The following is an 11,593-nucleotide window of genomic DNA, read 5'->3' on the forward strand; positions in this document are numbered from 1 at the left end:
AAATGGCTTTATTTTGGCTGGCTCCTGCCTGAAATTGCCTTTGCTTCATTAGAAGTCAATGAGGGAAATACATTCTCTCGATTATTTTTTTTTTTAATCTCCAACTTTCCTCTTCTAAAATGTATATATTGTAAAACATGTTTTGGATGTTATGTGTATTGACGTATTATAAAGTTATTTCCAAACTTGTTAAAGAAGAAATAGTATTTATGGGCCGTTTGTTATTATTTACATCTGTCGAGACATGTTTCTTTCAGCAGACAGGAGGTGCAGTGATTGACAGCCTCGTACTCCTTCTGTCCACGTAGCCTACGTAGGAGCACGCGACCAGAAATGGCTTGATTGGCGGGTCTCTCGGGGATCCTCGTCCAGTACGAGACGGCCCCGGTAGGGTTGTTAGTTCATCTCTCCACCAATAAAAAGCGAGTCCTGGTGTATCCCGACGCGTCCTCTTCCGGCACCCTCGTCCAATACAAGCAAGATCTGTCTGTGTGTCACGCCCCCCTCTTGGGAGGCCTGTCCAATGGATGCCGGCCCCGGTGGTGTTTTGTTCGTGGGCCCGCCTTCGGACACTTCGATCCAATTAGAGCGTGGTGTAGGATGATCGACGGCGTTGGCTGCCCAATCCGAGCGCGCTCCCGGCATGCCAGGCGCGCGGCCGGCTGAGCTGGCTCTCTCGAGCTCAGACTCTGCTGCTGGTCGGACATGGCGGGCGCGGTGCGGCTCCTGGGGGCGGTGCTGCTGCTGACCGGCTGCACGGGTGGGTATGTGAGGGGCGCGGGGAGTCTGTCTACCGCAGCCTTTGTTGTGGCACCTTCCTCGTGGCGTTATAGGGGTCCAGGGGCCCCCATAGGGCCCCAGTGATGCTATATGGGTCTAGAGGTCTCTATGGGGCCACAGTAATGCTATAAGGGTCCAAGGGCGCCTCTATGGGGCCACAGTGGTGCTATAAGGGTCCAGGGGCACAGTGATGCTATCAGGGTACAGGGGCCTCTCTATAGGGCCACAGTGATGCTATATGGTTCTAGGGGCCCCATAGGGATACTATATGGGTCATGGGGCCTCTCTAGGGCCACAGTGATGCTATATGGGTCCAGGGGCCCCATAGGGATACTATATGGGTCATGGGGCCTCTCTAGGGCCACAGTGATGCTATATGGTTCTAGGGGCCCCATAGGGATACTATATGGGTCATGGGGCCTCTCTAGGGCCACAGTGATGCTATATGGGTCCAGGGGCCCCATAGGGATACTATATGGGCCCAGGGGCTTCTATGGGGCCACAGTGATGCTATAAGGGTCCAGGGGCCTCTATAGGGCCACAGTGATCATTTATGGGTCATGGGGCCTCTCCATAGTGCCACGGTGATCCTATATGGATCCAGGGGCCTTTATAGGGCCACAGTGATCCTTTATGGGTCATGGGGCCTCTCCATAGTGCCACGGTGATGCTATATGGGCCCAGGGGCCTCCGTAGGGCCACAGCCTCCTGCAGGGAGGCCCAGGGCGTTAAACCCTCCCCGCTCACATCTGCTGTGATCCAAAGTCTCAAACCCTAAAACTTGGCGATCCCAGCAGATTGAGTGCAATTGTCTCCAATATTAGGAGCAGACGTCCAGCGCCTAGTGAGGCAGCGGGGGTATTTGTAGGGGTGCATTATCTTGGGGGGAAATCTGAACTGGAGCAGCCGGTCAGGCATAGACCTGGACTCTTGGCAGGGGTATTTGTGTTTTTTGTGTGCATTCCAGGGGTGCATTATCTTAGGGGAAACTTGAACTGGAGCAGCGGGGCAGGCATGGACCTGGTCTGCTGGCAGGGTATTTGTGGGGTCATTCTGCATTCCAGGGGTGCTTTCTTAGGGAAGACCTGAACTGGAGTAGCCGGTCAGTCGTGGACCTGGGACTCAGCAAGGCTTTTCTTGGGTCAAATAGTCCCTGGGGTTAATTATTCTTGAGGCATTGCAGCCTAGGTCTGTGCCACAGAGGCAAACACGAGTCCTTTTCAACTTGCACCCGCTCTTATATAGTAGTTTTAGCTCAGTAACTACCTCCCACCCAAAGCACAGGCTTCATGTTTTTTTACCGCGTGTTCATTCTTTAATGCTTCATTGTAGTGATGGGCAGCAGATGTTGGGGTGGGCGAGGAGAAGGGCTCTTGTGGATGCAGGCCTCAGACACTTGTTAGACTCCCAAGTAATCGCTTCCTCCTTTGCTGTTGTAGCTGAGACCTGCACAGAGCCGGTGATCGTCCCCTCGTACTACACCACGAATGATGCCGTCATCTCCTCGGAAACGGTGTTTATTGTGGAGATCTCGCTGACCTGCACCAACGGGGCACAGGTATGAGTGCAGGACTTAATGCTGACGTCACCTTGATCAGCACGACGGGTGAGAGGGCTGGTTGGTGGGTGAACTCTGTTCACGTATAGTTAGTTGCATTTAAAAGAATGTCACCCAGGGCATCCTGTCAGTGCACTGACCCGAAGCAGCTCAATGCACGTTATCGCAGCGTGTCAGGGTCATACCAGTGGTTACTGTACACTCTCCAGCTGTTATAATTCCTCCGGAGTCTGTCCTGTTCCGAAGTACGGATCAGTGCATGCTTGCCAGCCCCACATATAACGGGGACTGAGTAACACTTGAATGGCCATGAATCCCACTGTCTCGCGCTCAGTTCCATTGAGAGTTGCTAAGTGGTTAACAGTTGAAGTACTTAGCTAAAGGTCACTTTTTGAAAGACCTTATGGATTTAGATCTTTATTTTTTTCTGAGTCCCTTGAATGATTTCCTGTCCCTTTTACCCAGTTGAGTACAGGGATAATGGCTTGTTGGAAGCAGTCTGAACTACGTAAACCTGGGCATATTTGAGAATTCTTTCCCAGTCTTGAAGATTGAGTAGTAGATCCTTTGTATTAGAGGACTTACACGATACACTAGGTGTGTGTGATATATATGTATGTGTGTATATGTACCAGTTTATTGGGGTTTGAGGGGAGGGCTACGTTTGTTTTAAAAGCAAAATGAAAGCAAATGCCTCTGATAATGGTTAAATACAACCTTTGTGGACAAAGAAACATTTACGGTCTCAGTAGTATTCATACAGACTTCCCCCAATCGCATACACACCACTCTTAACAGCTCCTTCATGCAGCCCCAGGCAGGAGCTTTCTCCAGCTGCTACTAAATAGGCATTTGACAGGAAACCTAACTGAACAAGGGAAGTCCCAAACTGAGTGTAGTAGTACCACAAAGCAGCCGTGTAGGAGTACATGTGCACCCACAGTAGCGCAAGCGAACCATATTGTCTGTCTTCAAACTTCTCGGGTGGAGAGATGAATAGTTGGGTTTTGTTGAGTCACGTCTGTACTGCAAGCATTGCTGCTGTCTCCAGTCCAGAGTGGTGTGCAAAGCATGGTAGATTTATGGCTGGTTCCGCCCTGTGAGCCTGCACATAGTGTACCCCATGCTAGAGTGATGACTGCCCCCAACCATTGCCGCGCCTCCTCTTCCATCGGGCCTGGCACTGAGGCGGGCAGCACACTGCTCCCTTGGCACGGTAGCAGCCACTTTGCATGAACTTTTCAGAGTGACTTATTGTCGGATTTATCTATGAACGACTGTTGTCTAATGAGCAACATTTTCTTTCCAGAATGTTGCTCTCTACGCTGATGTCGGTGGCAAGCAGTTTCCAGTCACGCGGGGGCAGGATGTGGGGCGCTACCAGGTAGGACAAGGGTACACCATGCTATTCCTTGTGGTCAGTGCCCCTGGCTCAAGGGTTTAACCCAAGCTCATTCGTCAAATGTATGCTTCTGGGAGGGAGTTGGTAGTCGTACGCCGATCGGAAGGTTTCAACTTCTCCTTTTCTTTCTCTTTCCTTTCTTATTCACACTTTAAGTTTCTTTTCCTTTTATTTTTTTCTGTGTTCTTCCCTACAGAGAATGAATTTGCAAATAATCACTACAGCGTTTTATTTCAATATTTCTACCTACTAAGTATCTTGTACTCTCCCAAATTGATTTTGTGTGGTATTTACTAATGCATTATATTGTAGTGCTACGAACTTCTTTTCCTACATATGTATAATATAACAATTATTTGAAATAAATAAGGTGCCAACCTAATGTGTGGTGAATTTGGTTTGGCTGTTGTAATGAATTCTGCTGTTTGCTTACTTCCTGGTGCTGATTAACACCGAAATCAGCTCTTGCGTCACATGCTGCATGCTTGTCAGGGCAGTTAGTGTGGGATGCCGATATATAAACTGAGAAAATGGGAGCTCCGAAACACTTGCATGGAGACCTGAAACTACCGTCGATGGTGTGGTCGGTTGGGAGCTTCGATGCTGGGGCATCCAGGGGGAGACAGGGTGCAGAATATGGGGACCGAAAAGAAACTCCCTTTCAAAATATTGCTCAAATATTTTCTTGCATATCTTTTTGCACACTTTGGAGCACCCTATTTCGTAAGTGTGTATGTAGCCTGTACATCTTTTTTTTTTTTATTTTTATTACAATTTTGCATCTTGTGTCCAATACATTTTTAAACACATTATTTGTGTATTCGGTGTTTACTGTCACAAAATGAGAACTAATAACACTAAATACACACACCCTGCTTTTCCCCAGTACACCGACCAGGATTCGTCAGTGGGCCCTTCCGTTTACACACAGACCTCTGTAGTGATCGGACTCGGTTTTCCTACCAGAACAGTGCGTTTTCATGTATTACTCTAACATGCGTTTGCTTCATCTAAGATGTGGTGCAATACGTTTTATACCGTTACTGTATATTAAAGATCAGGAAAATACCTAAAGATTCTGTAATTCTCTATTCACCACCTCCCCACACTCGCTACGTAGCCTCTTTATCCCTTCTGTTCAGTTCCCGTTTTTCAATTCACTTCAGTCTACTCTGCTCTTACTGATGAGCAGAGCTGTTGAAGAGTGCAGGCAAATCTACCCTTGCAGCATCATTTTCTTTTCTGGGCTTGCCCTCGTTTGCCTGGGCGCGTGGCGTGATGCAGCGTTGGTGCCTGGAATCCCTGGATGTGGCTGTCTTCCTTGTGCAGGATCCTTGTGTAGCGTGGACCTTTGTCTGGGTGCATGGCATAATGGTGTTCTTTGTCTGGGTGCATGGTGTAATGCAGTGTTCACGTCCGTCTGGGATCTCTATGGTATGATCTTCTGCAGATTGTCATTCAGTAGTGGTGTGCCTTGTAGGGGTGCATGGTAGACGTATGATGAGCGCTTCCAGTTAGCCTCATCATGCGTGTACCCCATGCTACAGTAAATCGCTGCTCCAGCCATTGTCACGCCTGCTCTCCTCAAGGCACGTCACTGTGGTGGCCAGCACACTGCATAATGCCTGCGGACACAGGGCATTGCACTTTAGTTGGGTGGTTGGTTGCAGAGAGCACTGGCACTCATTTAGCCCATCTAACGGTCTGAGTGGATTGAATAGACTGGTTTCTTTTGGTCTTTCCAGGTCTCCTGGAGCATGGAGCACAAGGTTGCCCGGTCTGGTACCTATCCAGTTAAATTCTTTGACGAGGAGTCCTACAGCCTCCTGAGAAAGGTGAGTGTGAAGCGGGCATCTCTTGAGGGTCTTCTGCGCTTGTATGTGATGCAAGACTGGGGGTGCTCTGATAGGATTGCTAATAAAGGCATGGCAGATTTATGGTGGGCTCCTCCATGGGCCTCCCTTAGTGTACCCCATGCTAGAGTAACTCTGTCCCAAACCATTGTCAGGCCTGCGCTCCACAAGCCTGTCACTGATGAGGGCAGCACAGATCCAAGCATTGTGTTGAAGTTGGAGGGAAAGTGAAGCTTAGAATTTTAAGTCTACCTAGGGGGGAGTTATTGGGGGTGGGTGTTTTTATTTGCCGTCTGTTCAAGTGCGATTGTTCCCTGTAGGTGCCCACCTATGCACTTTGACCGTATTTTGTCTGTCATTAGAGTGGTGCAGCTCATGCGCCTTTGTAATCCCATCATCTTGGGTGTGGACCCCTTTTGGGAGTGTAACCATTTGGTCCTCTGACAGATGGGTGGTAAAGCTGCATACTTTGTAGGTCAAAGATGAATCTAGCAGAGGCGGTGCCACTGCCAGCTCACTTTGCCTGCTCCTCAGCACCGGCGTGTGGCAGAGCTGGGCACAGCGAGCTGCAGCTGTCCGGTGAATTGTTGCAGGTTGAGAAGAAACACCATGCCTGTGAACTAACCATCACTTCTGACTTCTAGGCCCAGAGGAACAACGAGGACTTAACTTCCATCAAGCCGCTCTTCACAGTTAATGTGGACCACAGGGTAAGAAGCTAATGATTCTGTGCTTGAGGATATTTTACAGTTGTAACGCTTTACCTCTTGGTTGTATGCATGGGTAGGACTTGAACGAGAAGCAGAAACTGCAGCTGCTTTGTAGATGGGGGCGTTAACTTCTGCAGCAGTCTCTGATCTTGCTTTGGATTTCATGGTTTACCTGAGACTGGCCTAAAATCTGAGGGTTGGGCATCCCGAAGGCATGTTAGACTTATGGTGGCCCTCTTCAGTGAGCCATCCATGATATATACATCATGCCAGAATAATTAACTTCCCCAACCATTGTCTGGCCTGCCCTCCACAGGCCTGCCACTGATGTGGGCAGTACAGCCCTTCACGAGGAGATCACTTCTAATAGAAATATCTATTGTTGTCTGTCTGAGGGGCAGGCTTGTGTGAAGCTACATGTCTGCTCCAGCATTAGGGACTGGGATCAGAACTGGACCTTTTCATAGTATTCTTGAGCCTTTCCTGTGGGCAATGTGTAAAGAGAACCTTGATGGTGCAAGGAAGCCTTTAATCCCTGAAACAAGTAAACATTTGAGTGTGCAAAACCTTTGGTTGTGTGTACTGTCGGTTGCCAAGTTCAGTAGATTGCACAGTTCGTATGTGTGGGGAAGGGGAGAGAGTCTTCACACCAGCCTGGAGCCACTCGGGTAGGAGGACATAATAATTTCATATTGGGTCCCTGGTTTACATCAACGGGGCTTGGTTTTGTTGGGCCTGTCCTGCCAGCGGCACATCCTTCAAACTTCGCCCATCTCTTCGCCCATCTCTTAGCTTCCACTGCAGACCACACAACCTTCTATTATATCGCCGCAGCCCAGACACCAGCTTGGGCATATAGGGAACGGAGAAAAGAATATTGCAGAAGAAACCTAGCCAGGTGCTCATGATTACAGGTGCATGTTTCGTGTAGTTAAAGCCATACAAACAAACGTTCTATTTGGAACTTACTGCACACAGTTAATTTTTTTTGCTCTGTCCTAAAAGTTAGTTCCACATTCCAGCATCAGTAATTGTCAGGAAACCTTCATCGGAGCAAGCTGTGGATTTAGTTTCACTTGTAAGATGCTGACAGTACTCTAAGCTCCTCCCATTCTTAGCATTATACCCTCATGAATACGTTGTATCCCGGGTTAAGCCGTGTATCCTCCTGCCCGAGACCTCAGTGGAAAAGATCATGGTATTTCTGTGTTTAAGGAAATTGGAGTCTGCAGTAGGCAGCCCATCTAAGTCCTTGTGAACTTAGTATTTTGAACGATAGAGTAAGTCAAGTGTTTTTTTTTTTTTTTGTTTCCCCATAAAAATCAAACTGGAGAGGCTGATTGGAGCCTGTTCTAAACTATTTTTTCTCTTCTAGGGAGCATGGAACGGGCCTTGGGTGGCCACTGAGGTCTTGGCTGCAGTCATCGGGCTTCTCGTCTACTACACGGCCTTCTGCGCCAAAAGCAATATTCAAGCCTAGAGTGGAGCTGAGCACTGCTTTGGGCTTTTCTGTCCACTGGTTACCGAGTCTGTCAAATTAAATTCCAAACCGATGTAAAATATGCCTTATTTTATTGAAATAAAATTTTGTACATAATTTGTCTCCTAAAATGGATCCAGTGTTTGTATTTTTTTGCAAGTCCAATGTGTCAAAACTCTTATTCATTTCTCCTTGGTTAAAGCAACCATGAACTGACTAAGCGCAGGCTGGTTTGTTATAGTGCAACAAACCTTTTAATCCTCCTTGTCTTAGTTTCACTGTATGTTCCTGTGCCTTGTTTTACAGTAGGACTGGCTTGAAGTAGGTTGAACAGCAACAAATTGGACAAGGAAGTGATAAATGTGCCAATGAAGGTAGTGCATATTATCAAAAGTTGATTTGAGACTGACACAATACTGAGTAGGGTGGATCAGGATCTGGTTTGAGGCTGCATATATGGGAGTAGGGTGGATCAGGATCTGATGGTTTGAGGCCCCATATAATATGGGAGTAGGGTGGATCAGGATCTGATGGTGGTTTGAGGCTGCATATAATAGAGTAGGGTGGATCAGGATCTGATGGTGGTTTGAGGCTGCCGGTCCGACTCGGCAACCAGTGCCGTTGAGCGGAGGGCGGGACAGGAAGAGCCAGTCACCCCACCCCAGCCTCACGCGCGGTTAGCGCTCTAGTTGTGCAGCAGGCAGGGCTATTAAGGCGGCGAGGAGCTGCGGGCAAATCGCGGTAGGGAGGACGGTGGCAGAGACCCGCTTGTACATCATTTGCTGACCATGAGTGCGCACTGCTCCTAAAAACTGCCTGACTTTTACTTTTAGCGCGCTGCACCTCAGCGCTGTATTTTAACTTTTGCTCGCATTTGCAAGCGGGTAATTTTTCCCTTGGTCTGCTGCTTTGCCTGGGGAAGGGGCTCCCATCTACCTCTTACCTGCTTTTAAAAGTATATCGCACCGCCGCTTTGGCGGGTCCGGGTCCCGAGGGTGGCATATCCTTTCAGCTTTGGGCGCCATTTTGGATTGGGTCATCGGCGCTTTTGGCGGGCGCCATCTTTGAGCGTACTGACGCTCGCTCCGGTCCAGGGGACGCCTATTTAAGGCGGACTCATTGTCTCTGACGGCGGTCAGGTTCTGCTGTGACTTTTACTTTTAGCGCGCTGCACCTCAGCGCTGTATTTTAACTTTTGCTCGCATTTGCAAGCGGGTAATTTTTCCTTTGGTCTGCTGCTTTGCCTGGGGAAGGGGCTCCCATCTACCTCTTACCTACTTTTAAAAGTATATCGCACCGCCGCTTTGGCGGGTCCGGGTCCCGAGGGTGGCATATCCTTTCAGCTTTGGGCGCCATTTTGGATTGGGTCATCGGCGCTTTTGGCGGGCGCCATCTTTGAGCGTACTGACGCTCGCTCCGGTCCAGGGGACGCCTATTTAAGGCGGACTCATTGTCTCTGACGGCGGTCAGGTTCTGCTGTGACTTTTACTTTTAGCGCGCTGCACCTCAGCGCTGTATTTCAACTTTTGCTCGCATTTGCAAGCGGGTAATTTTTCCTTTGGTCTGCTGCTTTGCCTGGGGAAGGGGCTCCCATCTACCTCTTACCTGCTTTTAAAAGTATATCGCACCGCCGCTTTGGCGGGTCCGGGTCTTGAGGGTGGCATATCCTTTCAGCTTTGGGCGCCATTTTGGATTGGGTCATCGGCGCTTTTGGCGGGCGCCATCTTTGAGCGTACTGACGCTCGCTTCGGTCCAGGGGACGCCTATTTAAAGTCGTCCTCTCCGCGCAGTGGGACGCCGTCGCTTAGCGCGGAGTCGTGCCTGAGTCCTGCCCGTCTGCGCCCGTCCGCGCTAAGGACGCGTAAGACGCGGGCCAGGCCCTGCTCGTGCGGTTTGTGAGCGGCCTTTTCCAGCCATGCTGGTGTATTCCAGTGACACTCTGCGAGACTTGGGACGAGGGACTGCTAGCTGCAGTACGCCCCCTTTACATCCCTTAGTCGGCCCCTACCATTGTGCCGGCTGCCAGTGGTCGCTGGAGCGACCTACCTCCATTGCATCTACGCATTCGGTGGCGGCCGTCTGCAGCAACCAATCTGAGTATGCCCTGCGCATCTTCAGTCTCAATGCCAGATCTCTGGTGTCGCATTATCAGGCCGTTTTTCACCTGTTACAGGATGAAGGCCCGGACATCGTGGCCATCACTGAGACATGGCTGAAAGACGACGATGCGGCCATTATCAATCTGGCATTCCCCTCGGACTATACAGTCTTCACCCTTAACCGGTCCACCAGGGGAGGGGGAATCGCCCTGGCTACTCGATCTGGTTTTACCTGCAGTTGGTCAGCACTCACTATTGAGGGATGTGAAAGTGCGGTGTTTAAGATTCTTGTTACCCCACATTTCTCTTTTTCAGGGATGGTGGTCTATCGCCCCCCAGGGAGCGAGGTGGCGTTTCGTGCCGCCTTCCCTGATATGGTCAGCTCCTTGGCGGTTGGTTGTCCCAATTTCTCTATCTTGGGGGACCTCAACCTCCATTTCGATAGACCTAGTATACCCGCGGTCAGTGGCATTCTAGCGGATCTGGAGGCCCTCCAGTTGACGCAACTCGTTCAACAGTCCACTCACACCGGTGGTCATACGCTAGACCCCTTCTTCACCAACTTGACAGAGGCTTCGGTCACTGCCGTCTCACCCCTTGGCTGGACCGACCATTCTTTGGTTGCCATCAGTACCCCCTTACCAGGAAGGAGTATTATTCCTCCTGCAAAACTGGTTGTAAGGCGGCATTGGAGTAAATTACGGTTGGAAGACCTGCACCGTGTCCTCACTGCAGAGCCATTAGATCCGTTCGTAACTGTTGATTCAGGTTACGATGGGTTCTGCGCCTGGATCTCTAAGGCGCTAGATGCGCTTATTCCTCTTACCGCCTGTAAGACCAGTTCTAGAGACTCCAGCCCGTGGTACGACGGCGCCTTACGTGCACTCAAGGGTAACTGTAGGCGTGCAGAGAGGGCTTGGCGGAAGGCGTACGATATGGGGAAAAAAGCTATTTATCTCGCCTCCGTCAAATCTTACCATCGGGCTGTGTGCCGGGCACGGGCTACTTACTACACTGCCGAAGTTGGCAACAGCCCTAATCCCTCAAACTATTTTTAAACTGATGAAGGATCTTCTAGCTAAACGCCCCGGTGCTCCGACGATTGGCTCTACCGCGCACTGTGAGGCCCTTGCGGTGTTCTTTCAGGATAAGGTCCAAAACATCTACAAGACCTTTCCATCTACAGGGCCCCCAGTGGAGTCTCCGACTATCATCTTTGGAGACACTCCTTTGCACGCGCTGCCCCTGTTGACATCTGAAGGGTTTGACATCTTGGCAAAGCAGGTGAAATCTGGGTCCCCCGCTGACCCCCTTAGTTCGGCTGTTTTCAGAGACCAGTCGTTCGTGGGTCGGACCGTGGTACACTCCCTGATCAACATCTCCGAGTCTGGCACGGTTCCCCTTAGTTGGAAGCGGGCGGTGGTTTCCCCCATTTTAAAGAAACCCTCTCTTGACCCAGATAAGCCCGAAAATTTTTGGCCTATCTCTTTGCTCCCCTGGCCTACCAAAGTAATGGAGGCCCACGTCAACAAAGTTCTTTCGGCCCACCTCACCCAGGTCAATATCTTGGACCCCACCCAGAACGGCTTCCGTGCTGGTCACAGCACGGAGACCGCCCTTCTCTCCATGGCTGAACACCTTCGCACAGTGATGGATGCGGGTCAGACAGCGGCGCTCGTTTTATTAGACCTGAGCGCCGCATTCGATACTG

The 11,593-nt window shown here is 50.0% G+C and overlaps 1 protein-coding gene and 1 non-coding gene across 2 annotated transcripts; both read left to right on the forward strand.

Annotated features, from left to right (window-relative positions):
* The first annotated feature begins 631 nt into the window (after positions 1-631).
* SSR4 (signal sequence receptor subunit 4) lies at positions 632-7,914 on the forward strand. Its single transcript, XM_078664584.1, has 6 exons — positions 632-760; positions 2,220-2,338; positions 3,648-3,722; positions 5,486-5,575; positions 6,238-6,303; positions 7,679-7,914. Exons 1-6 carry the CDS (start codon positions 706-708, stop codon positions 7,781-7,783), a joined length of 510 nt encoding a protein of 169 aa, XP_078520710.1. The 5' UTR covers positions 632-705; the 3' UTR covers positions 7,784-7,914.
* LOC144786355 (small nucleolar RNA SNORA42/SNORA80 family) lies at positions 3,408-3,541 on the forward strand. Its single transcript, XR_013602157.1, has one exon. It is a non-coding gene; the product is annotated as a small nucleolar RNA SNORA42/SNORA80 family (small nucleolar RNA).
* Positions 7,915-11,593: the final 3,679 nt, after the last annotated feature.

The sequence above is a fragment of the Lissotriton helveticus genome, chromosome 10, assembly GCF_964261635.1.
Source record: "Lissotriton helveticus chromosome 10, aLisHel1.1, whole genome shotgun sequence".
Taxonomy (NCBI): domain Eukaryota; kingdom Metazoa; phylum Chordata; class Amphibia; order Caudata; family Salamandridae; genus Lissotriton; species Lissotriton helveticus.